This window comes from Lissotriton helveticus, chromosome 6 (genome assembly GCF_964261635.1).
Source record: "Lissotriton helveticus chromosome 6, aLisHel1.1, whole genome shotgun sequence".
Taxonomy (NCBI): Eukaryota; Metazoa; Chordata; class Amphibia; order Caudata; family Salamandridae; genus Lissotriton; species Lissotriton helveticus.
In genome coordinates this window covers 518,172,099-518,196,339 of record NC_136067.1, presented here as the reverse complement: position 1 = coordinate 518,196,339, position 24,241 = coordinate 518,172,099, and the positions used below count along the sequence as shown (strand labels likewise).

Below are 24,241 nucleotides of genomic sequence, written 5' to 3'. Positions count from 1 at the left end.
GAATGGATGGAGAGAGGGAGAAAGAGAGAGAGAATGGATGGAGAGAGAGAGAGAGAGAGAGAGAGAATGGATGGAGAGAGGGAGAAAGAGAGAGAGAATGGATGGAGAGAGAGAGAGAGAGAGAGAGAATGGATGGAGAGAGAGGGAGGGAGGGAGAGAGAGGGAAAATGGAGGGAGAGAGAGGGAGAGAGGGAGAATGGACGGAGAGAGAGAATGGATGGAGAGAGAGGGAGAGAGAGGATGGAGAGAGAGGGTGAGAGAGAGAATGGACGAAGAGAGAGAATGGATGGAGAGGGAGAATGGATGGAGAGGGGAGAGCGAGAGAATGGATGGAGAGAGAGAGAGAGAGAATGGATGGAGAGAGAGGGGGAGAGAGAGACTGGATGGAGAGAGAGGGAGGGAGAGAGAGGGAGAATGGATGGAGAGAGAGGGTGAGAGAGAGAGAATGAACGGAGAGAGATAATGGATGGAGAGGGAGAATGGATGGAGAGGGGAGAGAGAGAGAATGGATGGAGAGAGAGAGAGAATGGATGAGAGAGAGAGAGAGAGAGAGAATGGATGGAGAGAGAGGGAGAGAGAGAGAATGGATGGAGAGAGAGGGAGGGAGGGAGAGAGAGAGGGAAAATGGATGGAGGGAGAGGGAGCGAGAGAGAGAATGGACGGAGAGAGAGAATGGATGGAGAGGGAGAATGGATGGAGAGGGGAGAGAGAGAGAATGGATGGAGAGAGAGAGAGAATGGATGGAGAGAGAGAGAGAATGGATGAAGTGAGAGAGAGAATGGATGAAGAGAGAGAGAGAGAATGGATGGAGAGAGAGGGAGAGAGAGAGAGAGAGAATGGATGGAGAGAGAGGGAGGGAGGGAGAGAGAGGGAAAATGGATGGAGAGAGAGGAAGAGAGAGAGAGAATGGATGAGAGAGAGAATGGATGGAGAGGGAGAGAGAGAGAGAGAGAGAATGGTTGGAGAGAGAGGGAGGGAGAGAGAGGGAAAATGGATGGAGAGAGAGGGAGAGAGAGAGAGCGAGAATTGATGGAGAGAGAGGGAGAGAGAGAGAGAGAGAGAATGGATGCAGAGAGAGAGAGAGAGAGAGAGAGAGAGAGAGAATGGATGGAGAGAGGGAGAGAGAGAATGAATGGATGAGAGAGAGAGAGAGAGAGAGAATAGATGGAGAGAGAGAATGGATGGAGAGAGAGGGAGAGAGCGAGAATGGATGGAGAGAGAGGGAGAGAGAGAGAGAGAGAGAGAGAGAGAGAGAATGGATGCAGAGAGAGAGAGAGAGAGAGAGAGAGAGAGAGAGAGAGAGAGTGGATGGAAAGGGAAGGATTGCACGAAGAGATTTCGGGAGTGCGGCTGGTTCACATCTGGAGAGGAAGTGAAGTCTTGAATTTGTAAAGTACATGGCTGGTGATTCCAAAGTGTAGGTTGAGAAAGAGGACTACAGAATGGGGTGTACTAAATGTGGCTGCACTCTTTAACCTCTCTAGAGATGAAGTAGGCAGAGTTGACGGCAGAATGTTCACGTTTCTTTTCTTTTTCTCCTTAAATCACAGGTTAAACTTGTGAATATTAGAAATGACGACATAACAGATGGGAATCCCAAATTGACTTTGGGGTTAATATGGACCATCATTTTGCACTTTCAGGTAAGTCTGGCTTCTGTACCGCAGAGTGTGCACATCAGCACATTGAGGGTTTCTACGCTATGTTGTGGGATTGTACTGATTCGAGAAACAAAAACATGTAAATCCATTCTAGTATTCGTGCTTGTCTTACATTTCACTGCAGACTTCTTTGGGTTGTGTTGGAAGAGGAAATCGTTCTCTTTGAAAAGCCTGACTTTTGTACCTGGTATGATGAAATGCTTGCATGCTAGTTTTCTCATTTTCGAGAAACAGATTGCCCTGCAGTGTATCTGGAATTCTCAGTTTGTTTGACATCTTGTTTCCTCTTTGTGAAGAGAATGTCCATGCGTTGCCTCCTCAGGGGGCAGATATCGCTCGTGATCCTGAAGAAATAGTCGAGCCTTTGGGAGAAGGAAGGGTGACAGCCTTTAAAATCATGTACATTCGGCTTTCCATTAAAGGTTCTAAAAATAGTTCTTACCCTTCCTTGACTGCATAACAGATGTTAAATGCTATGATCCTTTCTTAACTACACTGTAGGAAAAGATAAGGGGGCTACTCACAAACTGCATTTGGAAAGATGTTTAGCAGTACTACAATAGTACTAACGTACTACAGAATGCGTTTACTAATCTATCCACTACGCCCCCTCTCCTACTCCTTATGTGTGGTGCGCTCTTCCCTGATGACAGAGATCACTACACATGTAAGTATATCTTTATGATTAAAGGGGAGGAGTTAAGGGAGGAATAAGTTGGGGTTAAGGGAGGAACATGTACTCACCCACAAAAGAGTAAGCCCCTTCCTATTCTCAAACTGCACATCTAAATTTACCGCAGCTAAAAGGAACCCGAAGCAGTGGTAAATGTACTCAAACTCAGAGCTGCAACACCCTCCAAATGAAAATGTATTATTAGAGGTAGGGACTTAAAATAGAACCCCATAGGAAATAATGTTAAAGGAATTAACTACATTCAATTTGTAAAAATATATATACAATTGTTTTAATGTTAAAAAGTGAAATTTAAATTATAAATAAGTAGCATTTCATTTTGAAATAATTTAATAACTTTTTGAGTCAAAAAAACAGAATAACATTTAAATATTTTTACGCATTATTTTTCGTATGTTTTAATACACAGTACATATATATTTCACTTCAGGTGGGTGGTATTTTTTAAATTAATACAAAATAATTGTGATTTAATATACCTAAAATAATTGTTTTTTTATTTTAACTTTTAGTTACTAGTTCTACATTCAAAATATATATAATATTATTTTACATTAATATTTAACCTATGAATATTTTAAATCTTTTTTAAAACTTTAACTTATCAAAACTTCCCTATACTGTACCATAGGGAGATTTTCACCCCGAATGCAGAGGTCTCCATCAGTGTGCAGTAAATCAAATATAGTCTTAAAGGGCCAGATGTATGACCATTTACTTTAGCGACTTGGAATTGGAGAATTTTAGTGACTCGCAATTTACTAGTCGCAAAAATAAATGTACTTATGTGTCTCAGACACATTTTGCGATTCCCAATGGGGTCACAAATGACCTGCCTCATCTATATGTATGAGGCAGGTCTCAATTTGCAACCCATTGAGCATGGGCAATCACACAGGGTGGCCTGCTGGGGACAGCAGCCTCCCATGTCTGTATTTACTTTTTAATAAAGCAACTTTATTATTTTGTGTATATGCAGCGCGTTTTCCTTACAGCAAAACAGGATGTGTTATAAAAATAAAATGAAACATTTCAGTTTACATTTTTTTTTTGTGTTCAAATATTTTTATTAGGAGCTACAAAGAGATACATCAGTACAAGAATTAGTCAATTGCAATAAGATTAATTAAGTACAGTGAAAAAAAAATCATAAGAATAGGAATATAAAGATTTGGTACCAGCAATACAAATCGAGACCAGTAAACAAAAAAGTCCAGTAAAACAAACAAGGATCCACATATAATGTCGTGCAGGCAGATCGAGGAGAGTTGCGTCCAGGGTTACACGATGGCTTGTATAACATGACCTGGAAAGAAATTGGCACCACCACACAAGAGCAGAAGCATCATGGGTTATACAGTTGCGTAAACCAAACCTATAATACATAGGGAAGATGGAGTTATCAAACTGTGGCGATGAGTGTACAAAGCTTAGAATGACCAACATACAGAGTGAACCCTACGTAATGAAACGCTCTGAGTGCCAAGTAGCCACGATTCAAGGAGGTTTGTATGAGTCAAAGTGTTCATCCAGTGAGGACCAGATTTTCCTTAGTGGCGGTCTCCACGGGGTGGAGGTTAAGGATATATTGTCAGCTTCTCTCAAGTGAGAGACCCAGTTCAACCAGTGGGGAAAGGAGGCTTTGTTCGTGCTTTTCCAGTTATTAAGTATGATTTTAACCCCAGCCGTCAGCAGCAGGTCCAGTAGGGCTTTGTCATCATCATTGAGTGTGACGGCTTTGGCAAAACCTAGAACAAGCGTTGAGAATTCTCTTGGTAGGGCGACATGAAGGACTTCATTTATAAAACCAAAGATTCTGTCCCAATACGAGGTAACACAGGGGCATTTGAAGATTAGGTGTTCCAGATCTCCTCCCTCACCTGTACAGTCCCAACACGTGTCATCGGCCTTGATTTTATGCAGGAACAACCTCCTAGGTGTCCAGAAGGCCTTATGTAGAAGCCAGAACTTGGTCTGTGATAGTGTAGGGCATATTTTGTGGCGAGTGGTGGACTCCCAAGTACTGGCCCAGATTGCGTCTGAGTTAGGTGTGGAGGAGAATGAATCCCAGTAGCGTTGGAGAGGTGCATTTAGGGAGGACGATTGTGGCCGCATTAATTTATACAGTCTGGAGACTTGGTGCCCCAATTTGTTAAGGGAGGCGATTAAGCCTAGGAGGGAGAGAGTGACAGCCCTCAGGTTAGCCTTCGTTAGAGCTACTTTAATGTGTAGGAAGTTATAGAATTCAATATTATTGAGTCGGAACTTATCCTGAATTTCTTTAAAGGATAGTGGGAGCGCGTTTTCGACGAGTTGGTGAGGGAATATGATGCCACTGTCTATCCAGGAGGGGTAGTTTAGAGGTTTCCCTTTGTATGTAATGGCGGTATTGTGCCATAATGACTCCCAATACGAGTGTTGGAATTGTTGTGGCAGGTAGTTACTGACTTTTAAAAGAGCCATTTTAGTGTTTTTGAAGATAGGGCCCGGACCTAAGTTGGGACGGGGTTTGACGGTGAGTAGGGCGCAGGGGCTGAGACCCTTCAGTATTGACTTTTCCACAGAGAGCCACACTGGGAGGATATCCAGTGTGACCCCTGTTTAGCTAAAAAGGCTACTTGGTAAAATTTGTAATCCGCCAGGTTAACTCCTCCTAGTTTTTTATCCAATCGAAGTTTTTTAAAACTGATTCTGGCTTTTTTGCCCTGCCAAAGAAATGCCGAGATGGTTTTATCCAATCTAGTATGGAATTCTTTGGAGAGGACGAGTGGGAGCATCGTGACGAGGTAGTTAACCAGGGGGGATATCATCATTTTTATGGTTTCAATACGGCCCCACCAGGTGATGAAACGGGGTGACCACCCGTCCAACAGACTTCTGATTTTGTCCAGGGTTTTGTTTTCGTTATGTTTAAGGGTACTCAATATCTCATCTGTGAACTCAATCCCCAAATATTTAATCACTCCTGTTTGCCAGAGTAGGCCGGAATCGCCCAGCACTTCTCTCGAAGTGTGGACATTAAGAGGTTTTACTTCGGATTTATCCCTATTTAATTTGTAGCCGGAAAGAGAGGAGTATTTGTCTATTGAGGTCATTAGAGCAGTAATGGAGTTAGCAGGGTTTTCCGTCACCATCAAGATATCGTCTGCATATGCAGCTAACTTGACTCGCGTGTCCCCAAAAGAAATACCTGCAATGTCCCCGTTATTTTTTATATCTGTAAGGAGGGGCTCAAGGGCTAGTAGAAAGAGAGCTGGTGAGAGAGGGCAGCCCTGTCTGGTACCTTGGTATAGGCGGAAAGGGTCCGAGAGGGTGCCGTTTATAGCTATCCTGGCCGAAGGGGCAGAGTAGAGGGCCATCACCATCCTGGTAAAGGGGTCGCCAAGGTTGAAAGAGTACATACACTGGCGTAGAAAGGACCACGAGACCTTGTCAAAGGCCTTTTCCGCGTCCAAGGTTATTGCTACCATTGGCGCAGGAGAGGACTTTGCCTTTTCTAGGATATGACATAATAGTCTCGTGTTGTCGTTGGACATCCGGTTTTTTAGGAAGCCAACCTGCGAGGGGCTAATTAATTTGTGGAGAAAGGAGTTTAGTCTGGTCGCTAAGATTTTAGCATAAATCTTGTAATCAAGATTTATCAAGGATATGGGACGGTAATTTTTAGTGAGTAGCGGGTCCTTTCCTTCTTTTGGTAATACTATAATCGTGGCCTCACTCATTGAAGGGGAAGCACCGCCATTGGTTGCAGTGGAGTTATAGAGCTTAAGGAGCGGGGGGCTAATTTGGTCTGCAAAGGCCTTATAGAAGGGTGCAGTGAAGTCGTCTGGACCGGGGGCCTTATTATTCTTCAGGGTGTTAATTGCTGCTTTGATTTCTGAACCAGAGATTGGGGTGCCCAGATGAGATCTGTCAGATTCAGAAAGTTTCGGAAGGTGGAGTGAAGTGAGGTAGTCAGCGCAGGCTGATTCGTCTAATATTTTGTCATTTTTGTAAAGATCTTCGTAGAATGTTTTAAAAGTGTCAAGGATGTTAGACTGTTTAGTGTGCGTGACGTTGTTGGAATCTTTAATGGACGATATGGTTGTCAGTTTCTGCTTGTGTTTGAGGTAGGAGGCCAACAGTTTCCCTGCTCTGTTGCCCTCGCATAGTTTTAGGGCCTTGAAGCGATTAATCCATACCCCCGCCCGTTTGCTGGTGATGGTGTTATATTCGTATTTTTTCTTGGTTAACGTATCTAAAACTGTAGAATCAAGCGGGTTGGATTTGTGTTGGGCTTCCAGTGTGCCAATCTGGTGTTCTAGAGACTCTAGATCTTTATTGAGCGCCTTGTTTATCCTTGCCCTAATGGTGATGATGGCCCCGCGAATTGTGGCTTTCAGAGCATCCCACAGGGTGTTAGGCGTGGTGTCGGGCATGTCATTTATGGAAAGATATTCCTCAATGGCGTTCGATATTATTAACTTGTTCGCGGGTTCTGAAAGTGTCTCATCATTGAAGCGCCATCTCCTTGGTGGGAGAATCGATCTGGACCCAGCCAGTTTGGTGCGGATACAGGCGTGATCAGAGACTAATTTGGGGGCTATCTCTGTCTCCTCTATAAGATGTGTGAAGGGGCTTGAGACCAAAATGAAGTCGATACGTGAATAGGAATTGTGTGGTGCAGAGTAAAATGTATAATCCCTACCGTCTGGATTTTGTAGGCGCCATGAGTCTTTCAGGTGGTATCTGTCACACAGGCGAAGGAGGGCGTCATGCGAGTGGGAGGGGTGGAAGGCACACTTGGATTGCCTATCGAGGATTGGGTCAAGGGGGAGATTAAAGTCACCTCCCACTATCAACAGGTCATCCGTAGAGATAGGTTCAAATGAGCGGGAGACAGAGTCCCAGAATTCCGGGTCATCTGCGTTTGGGCCGTAGATATTTAGTACATGGATGGGGTCGTCTTCCCTAAGAAGATTAGTCATGGAAAGTCTGCCTACTTCGTCGTGGGCGTGTGAGACTAGAGTAAGGATCGCTTTTTTCGCTAGGAGGGTGATAACCCCTCCTTTTTGTGAGATGCTGGTGAAGACAGGATGTGTGACATTCAGTTTAATTTTTTAAGAGCAGGCAGTGGTCCATTTTTGCTGCCAATCACAAAGGTGAAGGGATCCCCTGGGGAACCATTCCTGTCTGCGACTGGCTTACCACCAATTTGAAATTGGTGGTAAATGCGATTGTTTTGTGACCCCTTTTCCAGTCGCAAAACAATCTTACATTCCCCTGCGACTCGCTATTAGGAAGGGATGCCCTTGGCACGGCTCTTCATAATAGCAACTTGCAGAACCTATTTTGCGAGTCAGTAACATGTTGCAAAATAGGCTTGGTACATGCTACAACACTTTTTCGCGAACAGGCCAATTTCCCCTTTGCACCTGCTAAAAACTGTTGTACATCTGGCCCAAGGTCTCTACTAGTAGTAGCATTATAGTTGTATATGAAGATTTTACTGATTCTACCCCCATTTCAGGGGCTGGGGACACACATCTACATTGAATACCTTTACACTTTTATTTGGTGAATAGCCAAAAGGAATAAAGTTACTCAAAAAGTGTAAGGATAAACGTACACATGTAAAATTACTCCTGTGTAAGTTTACCTTTGTGAATAGATCCCAATATGTTGGCCTGCCAATCTATCTTTTGTCCATCAGGGTGTACCTTTGTAACAATTAAACTCACTTGTTCACTCGTGCCAAAGGCAAGACATCATTCCTCCTTCAGTCAGAGTCCTTTATTGGCTTCCAATGATCCAATGAGGCTTGATAACACAAGAGGAAACTGTTTAGTGGTGGCACTGCAGTTATGAAGAAATGTCAACCTTTGCTTCACAGACACTCATCAAGAAGTTTACTCCAGGTTGACAGTGCATTTTGACTCTATGTTTAGTAAAAATTCCTCTTTAAAAATGGACATAACCGAACATTACCACTACCATTTCTTAAAAAGACAGAAGTTAAAGGCAGAGGCTGCAGATGGTCCTCTCTTGACCCACTACACATCAATGAGAAAGAGGGCATGAAATGGCAACCTTATTTTATTGAGAGTAGTTGACAGGGAACACAATACAATACACAATACACAATTCAATGAAATGTTTTTTAATGGGCAGTATATGCTATTCGGATACAGATGCTAGAACAGGCCACTTATATAAATGGGATCTTACTGAGTTAATTATTTGCTTTTCAGTGCTTTATTCAGAAATTTGCCTCATTGGTAAACGTTTGTGTGAATGTTAATATTTTCTGATTTACCCGACGTGTATTGTTTTTTAAATCACGCTTTTGTTTTGCTATTTTCAGAACATTTGTTTGTGCATCTAAAATCATAGCTAAGTATGTAATTTTCAATACAAAATGAGGCCTGAAAAAAAATAGAAATACATATTTAAGCACTAGGTGTCGCTATTGATGTCATGTGCACAGTACCTGGGTTGGCGGGGGCCCTCACTGTTACACGTGAGCTGTAGTAACTCGTGCTGTAAAGATAAGTGGCTTTAAAAACACGTTTATACGTTTATTATAACTCATCAGACTTCTGTTGTGTTTAAGTTTGAGTCTGTAAACTCTCTTGGTGCCCAATACTTCTGAACAGATCATTGAGAACTACAGAGAGTGCCAAATTAGCTGGATCTCCCGATCTAATTGCTAGTGTCTGTTATAGATCTACAACAGAATATTTATTTCCATAATTATGTGGTTATCTTGCTGAAAACAATGTGGGCGATTGATAGACACGGTTGTGGTGCGCTGCTGCAGGCCCTCCACTTCCCATGCTATTTTGTCGAAGTTGCACAATATTGTGGCACAGAGGGTATGCAGGAAGAATGGGGATCAGTCGTAGGGTACCTGGGAGGTAAGGGGTCTTGAGGAAAGGGAACTTTGACTTTGAATGAGATATATACATATAAAAGGTAAATGAAGGTAAACCTGGCAGAGTGTAAACACCAGCGAGGGAAAGGGAACCGTCATGTGGCCCTGTGCTGGGGAGCGAAATCACGAGAAATGTTGCCACCTGAGCCCTATTAGACATAGGGCACAATTTTCTCCGGGGTAAATGTAAATGTAGTTGAGCTTATATAGCGCACAGCTACCCGCAGTGGGTGTCCCGGCGCTTGCTTAGGGAACCCTTCCTGGTATTCCCCTGTGAGATAGCAGGGTATCCACAAGGTGAAAGTCAGGCATCCCGCCGCGAGGGGCTGTTGTGGAGATTAAGCAAGCTATTGCCCAGAGTCGCAGAGTGTGAACCCATGAGTCGAGGAGGCACCGGGCGAGAATTATCGAGTCCGTGGAATTTTTAGCCCAAGACCCGCCAAGGCGGGGAATTGAACCCTGGTCCAGGACCGTTCTCAGCTTCCAGGTCTGCTGCCTCTAACCCCTGAGCCACACTTCTCCACCTTAAACACCTTAAAACAGGTGTGCTTTGCACAAACAGTGAAACTGCGCCCTATTACAGTGAATTTTCTGCCAAGCAGCTGCTGCAAAGCTGCTCTGCGTTTCACTGTGCAGGCGGCAACCCGCCTACACTTTAAGGAGGGATTAGAGATCCTTTTGCTGGCGGACGGAGTGAGTGACGGCACGCACCTTCAAGGAGATGTCTGGGGAGTCGACTGCATGCACCTGCAAGGAGATGTCTGAGGGGTCCATGGGTCCACCTTTTGCCCCTCCATTGGACTACCATCAGGTGGTGCACTGACAGTGTGCCACCTTTTTGTAGTGCACTTTCAGCGCGCCTCCTGACAGCTTCTTTGCCTTTGTGCCTGCATCCATAATATTGCCAGTAATTTAAATTGGTCGGTACTGAGTACCGACCAGCACTTTTTTATTTTGAGAGGGAGAATACCTGCACTTCTGAAGAGTGACGTAATACGTTTAATTTGAGGGTACCAGCACTTCTCAGAAACAAGCAGGTACTTTGATACAGAGTTCCTGCACTTCTATTTTTACATTTTAAGCACTGAATGTGGCGCAGGGGCATAGAGATTCCCTCATTTGCATTGAGCCACAACCCCATGCAAATGAGAGAACACCCTTTTGGGATAGCGCTGGCACTGCATGTGTGCCAGTCTGTATTGCAGAAAGGGCTACACAAGAATTGCGGCCCCTTCTGCCAAATCAAAGTGCCCCGGGGGTGCACAAAGCGAGCACACATGCCTGTTGCTCTCCCGGGGTACTTTTTGTACAATGTCCCTGTGGTTAAAGTGGTGGGCAAGAGGGTCGGACAGGGAATGCCGGCATAGAGTGGGGCAGGAATGGGGACTGGTAAGGAAAAAGAAAAGTGACCCCCCCCTGCAAAATGAGCTCAGTAGGGGGCCCAGAACTGTTGTGCCCCTCTGCACTGCAGGGGTCTGCTCAGTAAAGCAGAGTGGCTTTCCCAAGCATTTAACTATTTCCTATTCCATTCCATTGTACACATTCTGTTAGGCATGTAATGGCATGGTGTAGATGGTGAGGGCCCCCTCCAAAACAAGAACATCTGGAGGTCCCCGCAATTGAGGAGGCTACAGGGGCCTCCATTACACACCTGTAATGCATATAAGTTTGGTAAAGATAACCTGGTACGACATAGAACGATGTTGAGCTTTATCCTTTCTGATTTCTCCTATTATTGTTTAAAAAATGAACATCTTCATCAAACTCTTCTGTATTGTTTAATGAATATATTCATATAAATCTTTGCCTACTAACATTTTTGCAGTACTATTAACCCCTTCGCTGCGGGGGTAATTCCCCCACAGTGTGGGGAGGGGTGAGCGCGGCGCTGCAGTGCTCGTGACAAGCCCAGCTCGTCATGAGTCACAGTGGAGCTGTGCTCATGACGAGCTGGGCTCATCACAACCCCGCCCACTGATTAGTTCGCCCGCACGGGCGGGGAATCAATCGCACGTGGGCGGCGCGCAGCTGTTATGACGAGCCCAGCTCGTCATGAGCACCGAAGGAGTTAACAAACACCTTGAAAAGGGGGGGGGGGTTTCCTCAGCAAAGGAATGCTCATGCACACTGATAGAATGTGCTTGCATTCAATTTTTGCCCTAAACTGATAGCATCAGGGTGTAAGACCTTCAGGTATTGATCTATGTGGTACTGATTGTGGAGTTATCTAGTGAGAAGATTACTGAGAACACGGGGTGGAGGGGCTTTATTTCACCCCGCTGTCTTCAATGCCTTTACCGCAAAACTTCAGTCAAAACTTGGAAACAAATTACTGTGCCATGATGTGGGGGAGATATGGTATCAGGAGTGGGAGAACTTACATGTGGGGTTCCCCAGGGTTCTGCCTTGTCCCCCCTCCTGTTTAATTTGTATGTACAACCACTAATAAAAACCTTGGCTGAGATGGGTTGCCGCGTATTTAATTACGCGGATGACACTCAGCTGTTGTTGAGTGTGGATGACACTGAACGGGCCCAGTCACAGGCACAGGAGGTACTCAGATATACAGTCAACTGGATGTCTGGGAACCTCCTGAAGATCAACCCCGAAAAAACCGAGGTGTTGATAGTTTCATCTACTTGCTCCCCCTGGAGTGACCTGTATTGGCCCCAGGAATTGGGTCCCACTCCCAAGCCAGCTGATTCGGTCAAAAGCCTTGGTATTAAGTTAGATAGTGCTCTCTCAATGGTGAGCCAGGTCTCTTCCGTTGTAGGAACCTGTAACGGTCTTATAAGACAATTGCGCAAACTAGCTCCGCTTTTCTCCCAGTCGATGCTTCGTACCGTAGTCTCGGCCACCACACTTTCAAGGCTGGACTACGGAAATGCTCTCTACTTGGGCCTACCAAAGGTATTAATTAACCGACTGCAGGTGGTCCAAAATGATGCGGCAAGACTTATCTTCAAACTTTCAAGGAAATCACATGCCTCTGAGCTGCTTCAGAGCCTTCACTGGTTGCCAGTGACGCAAAGGTCTGTCTTTAAAAGTCTCTGCATAGCCCACAAGTCCATCTATGGGCAAGCCCCTGCTTATATTAAAGGAAGGCTGGAGATTTACCGACCTGAAAGAAGCCTAAGGTCCTCCGAGGCTCAACTGCTTGTGTGTCCTCGGTTCAAATTGGCTACAAATGTGGAAGATCTTTCTCGGCTCTGCTGCCTAGGATCTGGAATAAACTGCCTGAGGCTCTTCGCAAGGATGGAAACAGGCTCCACTTTAGGAAGATCCTAAAGACCATCTTTTTTAGAGCAGCGCTGAGCCCAGTATAATTTCCACTCTCTTCCCCGTCGCTGATTAGGCTGTTATGTTTAGTGGTCAAAAGCGCCCTGAGACCTGCCGGTGAGTTGGCGCTATACAAACCCACACTAACAATAACAATAACAATAACAATGTGACTCCATGATCCCATACGGTATCCTAAAATTCATTAAGATACATATTGCAATGGATCCCTTTGATCATGAATGTTATCATGATCTAAAGTGATACAATTCAGGAGCAAAGACCCTAGAGGAGGGGAACTTGTAAGGAATACTAAATGTTGTTTCGTGCTCACAAGCAAAATCTGGTGCTTACTGAGAACATCCACTCTTTCAAATAGAAGCAAATACTATAGGAATAATGTAAAAGTCTTGTCTGTTCACTGCTCTCTTTATGTTTTCACATGAAAAATATTTCTAAGTCAATTTAAGAAAATGGTATGTCATTTTAATTGCCTGAAGGCACTTCATAGTCTGGGCTGATGCGATTATACCAGCCTCAAGGCGCCATAAAAAGTGAGTGTTTGTGGGCTGCAGTTACCTGACAGCAGCCCTGCCCACCTCACGGTGAGCAGCTGCGGGAACAAGTAGCAATGCATTCCGCAAGTGTCAGCGAAACATTTGTGGAAATCGACTGACCATTTAAAGTCCGACCTTGTTTTTAAAGACTTTTTCAGAATAATAATGAAAGCATTTTGTTTGTTATTTTCAATTTGGATCTGTTTACAGGATAATTGTGTTTGTGTGAGGAAAAACAATAAGTTTGTGCCTTAAATAGGCTAATGGAATTTCACTGTTTGTCCCTATGTCAGCCTTTTGTGTCAATTCATTGTTTTCTTTGTCAAAATGCTGCGGCTGTCAAGGGCTACTAAATTTAACCTGAAGTTGTTGGAGCGAAGTCTTTCTTCAAACTGATTGTTTGAATTCTAGAAGGATTGATTAGAAGCATGACTCGAGTATTTTAATAGAACTGTTGCAGGGACTATGCTCTGCAACTGAACTATGCTTAGAACCATAGAACATCAGTATGTATGGACTGAGTCACCATACCACCTCAGTATCTATGAGTCCAAGTCCAACTAGCTGTAGTGCTACACTTGCCATCCTAAACTTACCAGAGAAACAAGTGAATTGGCACCCTAGAACATAACACTCTCGACCCTCTCAGGGACCATAGTAACAGGACACACTCTTTGGATCTCTCACTTGTACTCAGCCACAATAAGATAACCATGAGACATGAAGGAAGTTTGGAATATTTATTTAAACTACTGTGCTCTGATATGCAGTATATGTGCCTCAATTAGAAAACAAATGTACAATAAACAAAATACTGTTAACATGGTTAATAATCCATACACCATAAAAAGCTGTTTCATTTTGTAGGACAGAGTAACCTAAACCCCCCCTCCCTTGCTACTGAAGCTGAATGGTTATATATCAAAGATCTCTGGGATTACTGTCAGACCCCATAATTTATCATCAGTGCTTGATTTGTAAAATAGGAAGTCCAGGTGCTCAAATTTTTAGAGGAGGCCACACCCACTTTGCCTGGCTCCACCCACTTCCTTCACCGACTCCCGGAGAACACGCATGTCCACCTAATGAGTCACCAGGCTAACAAATAACTGTTCTGCCTGAGTAACTAGCATAGCACGTTAACAAGGAACCAGTGCCTTGCATCATTCACCCTGCAGTTAGCTAGGGAGGAAAGAACTGAATGATGTAAATGTATTTTGTTTTATGGCACAAGCTCGACTCGAATGTATTGGAGTGCTTAACATGAATGAGCTCCAGCTACACAAGGTTAGGCACAGGAGGATTTAGAGATATGTCCGGAATCACAGTGTTGTTGAGCCGACGCCAAGACTCAAACCTCTAGCTCTAGCCGTGACGTCACATTTTCACCTTGTTCACACTTAGGAGAGCAAAAGCTTCATAATACAATGTTGTAAACATTTGCCAGTAGTTGACTTTGTGTACTTGAAAAACAATGTATAATGTGACAAAAAGAATATAAAAAAAATGGTTTGTGTGTTTGTCCGTTTATTTTAACGTTTCCTGTTGCACCAACATTTCATGTAAGAAACAACCTTTTCAACTGCAAAACACACATCCCTGATTTGGCCAGGCTCCATCCAACTCATGATAGCACGAGTGTAAAATGGTTATTTAATTGCAGTTGGACTATAGACACAAATTTGGTGGAAAACAATAACAGGTGCTACGTAGGCTTCTATTATGCTTGCAGTACTCTTTCCTCGCTCTTTATCACAACACTCTCGTCCAGAGTCACAATGTAGTACCGGGCCTTCCACGTATATATATCCACGCCAGCAGTAATTTTAAAGGAATAAACAACTCAACCTGCGCCAAAATGAAAAATTACTTGAATGTAAGGACTGTGGCGAAGGCAGACCATGAGCTGCGTGAAGGCAGCACTGCAGCTCTGCTCTGCTTTCTTAACTTTGTTAAGACTTACCGGTTCGGTTCCGGTGCATTCGTGGCGGGCCCGGCGGCTGGGACATGCACTGCCTTGATTACTCAATTAACTGACTAGGCCTGGCCTGCCAGCCTGCCTGCCTCACATGGTGCTGCTGCCAGTCCTCGCATCGTCGTCGGAGGGTTGGGTAAGATCGCGCTAGCTGGCACAGGCACTCAGACCTTGAATGGCCGTTAGGCAGTCGGTGGTGGGGCGTGGACGCTTGGCAATGCGCAATCTGAAAAAATCTGCGCACGCTGCCTGCACAGCCCCTGCCCCCACAAAACCAAAATTCAGCCCAAAATCAGTGTCCCGCCCACTGGGCTGGCCACACTGTAACTGAAGTTTAACTAAGAGCTGCGGACTTCAGGCAATCAACAACATTGAGATTGAGAATCTCTATTCTCTTTTTGGCTCAGCCAGGGCAGGCCAGGCTCACCATAGCTTCGCTGGGAGTGGGTCTGAGGAATTCTCTCCCTTTGTCTATCAAAACCAGTCCCACTCTTATCATCTTCCGTAAACTCCTGAAAACCTGGTTATTTAATCAATGATTCATCTGGCAGCTCTCCGTCCCAGGTAGTCCGATATGCGCCGAGACACCCCAGGGTATTTGTGCGCAATAAAAACATAAACATAAACATAAACATAAACTCGGTAGACCAACGAGCAGACAGTACTGCGGACGAGAAGTGGTTGCATAATACTCTTTGGCCAAGTCCAATAGTGAGGTAAATAATGAATATCAAAAATAAAAAACAATGACGTGCAGCAATCCGTATAGATCCGGCCCCGATAATTAAGTGCCGCTGCTAAGCACCGGAAAGCACCGGCACAAATTAAGCGCTGTTTATCATTCACAGATGGACGTTGTACATCTCAACGCACACACTGCTCTTATCTCAGAACTTTCGTTCCATTTGTGTGTTCTTGGCTCTTGTGCTCATCTATATGACAAGATATGTGCATATAAACAGCAACTGCATTATTGTCATGTCTAGGTCCTAGTGCCTGTCCAGAAAGAATGACAATGGACACTGTTGTTTGACCTTGTCGGTGGCGTTCAGACTAAATCCCGGCAAAGGAACAGAACGCGAAAACATATGCAGGTTCCCTTTTAAAGTACAATGTGGCACAAAAGCAAAAGAGTTTACATATTAACGTGTGCAAAAGAAAAATGAGGCCTACAACGTCCACAGTTAGGCTAACATAAGGAAAACTACAATGTGCCATGCAGGAAACAGAACACAATAAAAGATGAAATGCAGTGCTTAATTTGTAAATAAATAAGTGCCTGGGCCAAAGGAATTTCACTGGAGGCCACTGCATGTTGAACACCTTACCAGGCTGCCCAATGTCAGCGTCACCGTTCCCTGCTAACCATCACACTTCAAAAAATGAGACAAATTTGATTATTCTACCTCACCAAAGCTATAAAAATTACCTAAACTATGTATAGTCTTTTTAATTTCAGTATATATTGAAATCTTAAATGGTCTGCTGATGTGCTTTTCATGAAAATATACAGACAGCACCACCATGTGGTTGTATGTTAGAAATAAGTGCTGGTGCCAAGTACCAGCAAACACCGGCACAGATTAAGCATTACTCTAGGAGCTTGGAAAGGTACTTTGGCTATAGCTTGGGTTCAAAAGACAATGTGCTTTGTACATAGTTGTGATCTGCAAGTAGTTTTTAAGTCTCCTCTACTAGCCAGCATATGCTCTATCTGCTCGTGAGATGTTTTGTCAACTCAAGTGGGCTTAGACCTTGCCTATTGCTTTCCATTAGTTGGTGTCATTGTCACTCTTATTTACTTGCTTCCTATTCATTTGCTTGTGTGGGCTTTACTTCCTCTTCATGCGTTTGTCTCTCCCCTAGAGTATGAACACATTACTTGTATCCTTCTACTACTCATTTTTCAGTTGTTGCTTTTTTCTTTTTGTGTAAGCACTTCACAAGAGTTCAAATGTTTTACAAATGTTCCCGCATGTAATCTCCCCTCTGTTGCATTTGTGGTGCTCTTTTTCTGCCTGCGTGCTTCATCCTGAACTCCATTGTAATCTGCTCGCCCACACTGTGCTCTCTCTTATCTGTTTGACTGCAAACTCTTGGCCAAGAGGGGGTGACTTGGACCAGGGCTCTGTAAGCCTTTGTTGGGGCTTTAAGAGGAGGGTTTCAGTTTTTGTCAGGACACAAATGTTGAGTCTTGTCTCAGTCATTTACCTCAGTGTTGTCATTGTAAACAAATATTGGCCATATGGACAGTTGGAGCCAGTGCAAAGAACACAGTCCAGCCATTTACTGCTAGTATGTGTTCAATGATAACCAGAGGAGGTCTTTATTGCAACCTATTGCATGAGACTGTACTGGATGTTACAGTAAGAGATGGGCATAAGGGTTCAGATAAGGAGTAGGGGTGGGATAGAGTTATGGTAGGATTAAACTTGGGGTAAAGGGTGGACTAGTGTAGGGACAGTGTTAAAGGTTATTGTAAGAGGTGGGCTAGAATAAGGGTATGGTTAAAGGTTAGGGTAAGGGATGGACTGGTATAACGGTAGGGTTAAAAGTTATAGTAACTTGGGCTAGAGTAAGAGTACAGTTAAAGACAGACCCGCCGTGGAACTCTGGAACCTCCTCGACGCTACATCACCGGACGTCGCCTTCCTCACGGAAACCTGGATGAACGCCTCCTCTGCACCCGACACCGCCATCGCCATCCCGGACGGGTACAAGATCATCAGGAGGGACCGCGTCAACCAGACTGGAGGAGGCATCGCCATCGTCCACAAGAACACCATCCACATCACGACCGACGCCAACGACTCCTTCGCCGCAGCCGAACATCTCCACTTCCAGATTCACACCGACCCTAAGACGACCCTCAGAGGCACCCTCGTCTACAGACCCCCGGGACCACGCACACAATTCAGCGAAGACATCACAGACTTCATCAGCCCACACGCCCTCCTCTCCGCCGACTACATCCTCCTAGGGGACCTCAACTTCCACCTGGAGAACAACAAGGACCGTAACACCACCGCCCTGCTGGACAACCTCGCCAACCTCGGACTCAAGCAACTGGTCAACACCCCCACCCACTACGCCGGCCACACGCTTGATCCCGTCTTCTCATCCAGCAAGCACATCACCTTCAGCCACTCCACCGGACTCCACTGGACCGACCACAGCTGCGTCCACTTCAGCTTCAGAAGAACCACGACCCACCACCACCCGCTTCAGATTCCCCACAGAAGCTGGAGTAAGATCACCACCGAGCAGCTCACCACCTCCCTCAGCCAGAACCCACCCGCCAGCGCAACGGACCCCAACGAAGCAGCCCGGAACTTCACGCAGTGGCTGACCGCCTGCGCCGACGACCTCGCACCACTGAAGAACCCTCCCAGCAGACCCAGAAGCAAGAAGGCATCCTGGTTCACCGACGAACTCAAGGACTCCAAGAAGACATGCCGCACCCTCGAGAAAGCCTGGCTCCTCGACCGGACCACCGACAACATGACCGCCCTCAAACACGCCACCCGCAAGCACCACCAGCTCATCCGCACCACCAAGAATAAATCCCTGAAGGAACGACTGGACAACAGTACCCACGACAGCAAGGAACTCTTCAGCATCGTCAAGGAGTTCTCCAACCCCAGCACTGGCACCAACGACATCACTCCGTCACAAGACCTCTGCGACTCCCTCGCCTCGTTCTTCCACCGCAAGATCGCCGACATCCACAACAGCTTTGGCGCACCACCCACGCACCCAACCGTCGAACCAACGACCCCACCGCCACCCTTTGCACCTGGACCACGGTGACCACCGAAGACACAGCCCGCACGATGAACACCATCCACTCCGGATCACCGACCGACCCCTGCCCACACCACGTCTTCAACAAGGCTGACTCCACCATCGCACCCCAACTCCGGAACATCATCAACACCTCCTTCAACACCGCCACCTTCCCGGAGAGCTGGAAACATGCCGAGCTCAGCGCCCTCCTGAAGAAACCTACAGCGGACCCCACCGACCTCAAAAACTTCCGCCCCATCTCGCTCCTCCCTTTTCCTGCTAAAGTCATCGAGAAGATCATCAACAGACACCTGACCGCCTTCCTCGAGACGAACGGATCCCTCGACCCCTCACAGTCCGGCTTCAGAGCCAACCACAGCACCGAGACCGCCCTCATCGCAGCCACCGACGACATCCGGACCCTGCTCGACAAGGGGGAAACAGTGGCCCTCATCCTCCTGGAGCTCTCCGCTGCGTTCGACACTGTCTGCCACCGCACCCTAGTCCAGCGCCTCAGCAACATCGGTATCCAAGAGAAGGCACTGGAGTGGATCATCTCGTTCCTCGCCGGAAGAACACAAAGAGTCCGCCTCCCCCCGTTTCTCTCCGAGGCCACCGAAGTCATCTGCGGCGTCCCGCAAGGATCTTCACTCAGCCCCACCCTCTTCAACGTCTACATGAGACCTCTTGCAGCCATTGCACGCCAGCACAACCTCAACATCATCTCTTACGCCGACGACACCCAGCTGATCCTCTCCCTCACCAGAGACCCCGACACCGCCAGAACCTGCCTACACGAAGGGATGAAAGACGTCGCCGAGTGGATGAAGGACAGCCAACCTGAAACTGAACTCGGTCAAGACGGAAGTCCTCATCCTGGGATCTTCGCCCTCCGCCTGGGACAACTCCTGGTGGCCCCCAGCCCTGGGCACCGCACCCAAGCCAACCGACCACGCTCGCAACCTGGGCTTCATCCTGGACTCCTCCCTCTCGATGACCAGACAAGTCAACGCCGTCTCCTCATCGTGCTTCAACACCCTGCGTATGCTTCGAAAGATCTTCCGCTGGATCCCGACCGAGACCAGGAAGACTGTCACCCAAGCACTCGTCATCAGCCGACTGGACTACGGAAACGCCCTCTACGCCGGAACCACAGCCAAGCTACAGAAAAAACTCCAGCGCATCCAGAACGCCTCCGCCCGACTCATCCTAGATGTCCCCCGACGCAGCCACATCTCCAGCCACCTGAGGAACCTGCACTGGCTCCCCGTCGACAAGAGGATCACGTTCCGGCTCCTCACCCACGCACACAAGTCTCTCCACGACCTGGGCCCCAAGTACCTCAACGACCGCCTGACCTTCTACACGCCCACCCGCCAGCTACGGTCCACCAACCTCGCCCTCGCAGCCGTACCACGCATCCGAAGAGCCACCGCCGGAGGAAGATCCTTCTCTTACCTGGCTGCCAAGACATGGAACTCCCTCCCCATCCACCTTCGGCTGACCCAGGACCATCTCGCCTTCAGGAAACAACTCAAGACCTGGCTGTTCGAGCAGTAGCTTACCCCTTCCCCAAGCGCCTTGAGACCCTCCCGGGTGAGTAGTGCGCTATACAAATGGTTTGATTGATTGATTGATTGAGGCTAAGAGGTGGGCTAGACTAATGATAAGGTTAAAGGTTAGAGTAGGGTAAGGGGTGGACAGGTGTAAAGTTACAGTAAAGCGGGCTAGAGTGAAGGTAGAGTTTAAGGTTCTAGGGTAAGGGATGAGCTAGGCTACTAAGGGTAGGGTTATAGCTCAGGGTAAGGGATGGATTACAGTGAAGTTTAGGGTTATATTACATCTTCAGGGTTGAGGAAATGGCTAAGATGTTGATAATGTATTGTTTTAAGGTAAAGGTTGGGGTTTGGGGTAATGAAAGGGTGAGGAATGGGGGAAGGGTTTAAGAGTTTGAATTAAGGTATGGCTAAGTATTAGATGTTAAGTTAATTGTTACATTTTGGTCAACAGTCAAAGGTGGTAAAATGTGACTTTTTGCTACTACTTTGTTGTAATTCACAAGAAAATACCTTAGCTATAATTTTTGTATTCACTTTTTTATTGCTACATTTTTGGATTCATATTTTTAATGAAACATTTTTAGAAGGGTGGAATTGGTTCAAGGGCTGGTGAGAGACTAAAACACTAGAGTGGGTAGACAGGGGAGAAATGAGAGGCCATGTAATATCTTTGTGTGAAGGAACGTCATGGAGATGAGCAAAATGAATGTGTCAATCAAACAAGACCTATAGTTCAGAGCAAATCACCTGTGAGTGTATCCAGGCACTGAGTACCCTGCTGATAAGATCAGTTGCACAGCCATGTCTTGAGTCATTTCCTGGATTCCTGCAGAGAGGATGAGGTATGGAGGTGAAGGTGGAGGTTGTTCTAGAACTTTGCAGTGAGGTAGGAGAAGGAACATCATCCACAGTTGCTTCGGCGGATGAGGGGGGTGTGAGCAAGGGAAGCAGAGCCCAGATGTCTGGAGGGTTGGTGGAAATTCAGGGGGTGGTTTATGTGTGCTGGTCCTTGGTTGTGTAGTACTTTTGTAGGTGTGGATCAGCATCTTGAACTGACATCTCTTCTGGATGGGGAGCCAGTGGAGCTTCTTGAAGTGGGGTTTGATGTGGGTCCACTTTGGGAGGTCGAGGATGAGTCTGGCCACTGAATTCTGTATGGTCTGCAGTTTGTTCAGTTAGTGCAAGGTGATTCCTACGTAGAGGATCAGGTTGTGCTGGTCTAAAATAAAAAATGTTATCTCTATAGTGCTCTTCAATATTCTATCTCTCCCCCCTTCGTTGCTCCTCTCCACTTTCCTAACTTCCCTTACCCTGTCTCTCTCTCTTCTGCATGTTATATGTTTTAATGTCAGGAATTTTTACACTAGACTTACTCCCTCCTCCTTCCCTTCTTATACCGTCAATACAAGTGGGCTGGGAATAGCTCATCACTATTGAGGCTCCAGGAATTACAGATAGCATGTGTGTCACTAATTCCAAGATGCATGAATGCCATGATGTAATAAGATTAACGCTCTGGGTGACTGGTGAAATAAGGAAATATGGTGCAGATCAGTGTTTCTACCTACATTTTCTAGGATAATACTCAATTTGTGGTTAATTTCTCGCTCAGAAATGTCATAATCTTTTATGGTTACGAAATGCCTGTGCATACTGGGTATGCAGTTGTATTTCACTGATTGTAATGTACAAAATAGCCCCGTACCAAGCACTATTGGCTTAACAAACAATTAACTTGAATGTGTGCTAAGCATCTTAGACTATGTGAGTGGTATGATTGATCGAACATCCACTGCCACTCAACAAAGCTACTGTGAACTAAGCGTTAACGGGCTATTTTTCACTTGTTATATTTTTGCGATGGTTGCACTTTTGAGCACAACACTTGTAACTATTGCCATTGGGAGTGTTTTACAGTGAAAATTGAAGCAGTCATTTAATCATTCTTGTCCTTGTACTGGTCCTCTCCTGGATCAGGTACTACAATGCTGTCCATGGAGATCTGCCAGAAAGGGAAACTGGGAGACTCCAAAGAGCACAGAACTATGTGTCTCGTAATAAAACTATCTGACCACATCTTTTCAGTAATGAGGCTTTCCTATTGGCTAAAGGACCAACCGAGTTGAGTTCAAAAGTGTGTACTTCGTGCACACTACTCTGGATATCCAAGTAAGTAAGTAACTGACTGGCCTCTCGTGGAAGACCCACCGTTTTGAGACTCTTGTTTTTCTGCTCCCGCCATCGGTATCCAGCTACAGGAGTAGCACAGCCTTTCCTGGCAGAGCCCTGCTGAGCGAGTGAACGCGAGGCCGCAGAGGAGGTCGAGGCGCCGGCCCCAGGACTGCGAGGACCAGCATTCACCATCCCCAGCTGGTCCTCTTCCTGCGAGAGCCGCGCCCCCTCCCAGTGCCCCGCCCCCAGCAGACCGCTACAACACCTCGCGGCACCCGCTGCGCGGGTGCCTCTCGTGGAAGACCCACCGTTTTGAGACTCTTGTTTTTCTGCTCCCGCCATCGGTATCCAGCTACAGGAGTAGCACAGCCTTTCCTGGCAGAGCCCTGCTGAGCGAGTGAACGCGAGGCCGCAGAGGAGGTCGAGGCGCCGGCCCCAGGACTGCGAGGACCAGCATTCACCATCCCCAGCTGGTCCTCTTCCTGCGAGAGCCGCGCCCCCTCCCAGTGCCCCGCCCCCAGCAGACCGCTACAACACCTCGCGGCACCCGCTGCGCGGGTGCCTCTCGTGGAAGACCCACCGTTTTGAGACTCTTGTTTTTCTGCTCCCGCCATCGGTATCCAGCTACAGGAGTAGCACAGCCTTTCCTGGCAGAGCCCTGCTGAGCGAGTGAACGCGAGGCCGCAGAGGAGGTCGAGGCGCCGGCCCCAGGACTGCGAGGACCAGCATTCACCATCCCCAGCTGGTCCTCTTCCTGCGAGAGCCGCGCCCCCTCCCAGTGCCCCGCCCCCAGCAGACCGCTACAACACCTCGCGGCACCCGCTGCGCGGGTGCCTCTCGTGGAAGACCCACCGTTTTGAGACTCTTGTTTTTCTGCTCCCGCCATCGGTATCCAGCTACAGGAGTAGCACAGCCTTTCCTGGCAGAGCCCTGCTGAGCGAGTGAACGCGAGGCCGCAGAGGAGGTCGAGGCGCCGGCCCCAGGACTGCGAGGACCAGCATTCACCATCCCCAGCTGGTCCTCTTCCTGCGAGAGCCGCGCCCCCTCCCAGTGCCCCGCCCCCAGCAGACCGCTACAACATCTCGCGGCACCCGCTGCGCGGGACGCGCGCGGGACGCAGCCCGGGGCGAAGCCCGGGCCAAGGGCGGGCCCGTTGTTGCCCGTTAGTGCCCGGTAGAGACCGGACCGGGCCTATTCTCTTTTATCAACGACCCTGCAACAAACAACCATGCCGCCTAAAACCCGAAGTGCCTCCAATTCCAAATCAAAACACGCTGAGGAGGTTGCACGAGTAACTGGCCCTATTGACTTATTCATATCACGGGTAAATGACACAATTAATCAAAGCATAGCTCTAATGGAGAAGAGAGTTTCTTTGGATCTAATAAGTGCAAACGCTAAGCGCTCATCATTAGGCGCAATAGCAAATGCCGCCTCCCCAATCAATTTAAACACCCAAAACTGCTCTCTTCCCGTGTCTCTTTCCGTCTCAGACTTAAACACAGTCCCATCGGTAGTTGACCTGTCGGTCACGCACTCCGACTCGGATCCTTCAATAACAACGGATGACCTGGAAGCAACTCCCGACCTTGCTGCTTGCCAAATTGAAGGAGACATCCAACTCATAGATAACTCTTCCCAGCAA

General features: G+C 46.9%; 1 protein-coding gene across 2 annotated transcripts in view; it reads left to right on the top strand.

The window, feature by feature from the left end:
* The window catches only part of DST (dystonin), a 1,569,532-nt gene that overhangs the window by 444,113 nt on the left and 1,101,178 nt on the right, over positions 1-24,241 (top strand). For both annotated transcript variants that reach the window (XM_078647976.1, XM_078647975.1), the window contains exon 6: positions 1,551-1,643. In XM_078647976.1, the coding sequence (XP_078504102.1) occupies positions 1,551-1,643 (93 nt within the window). The remainder of the gene's footprint in view (positions 1-1,550; positions 1,644-24,241) is intronic.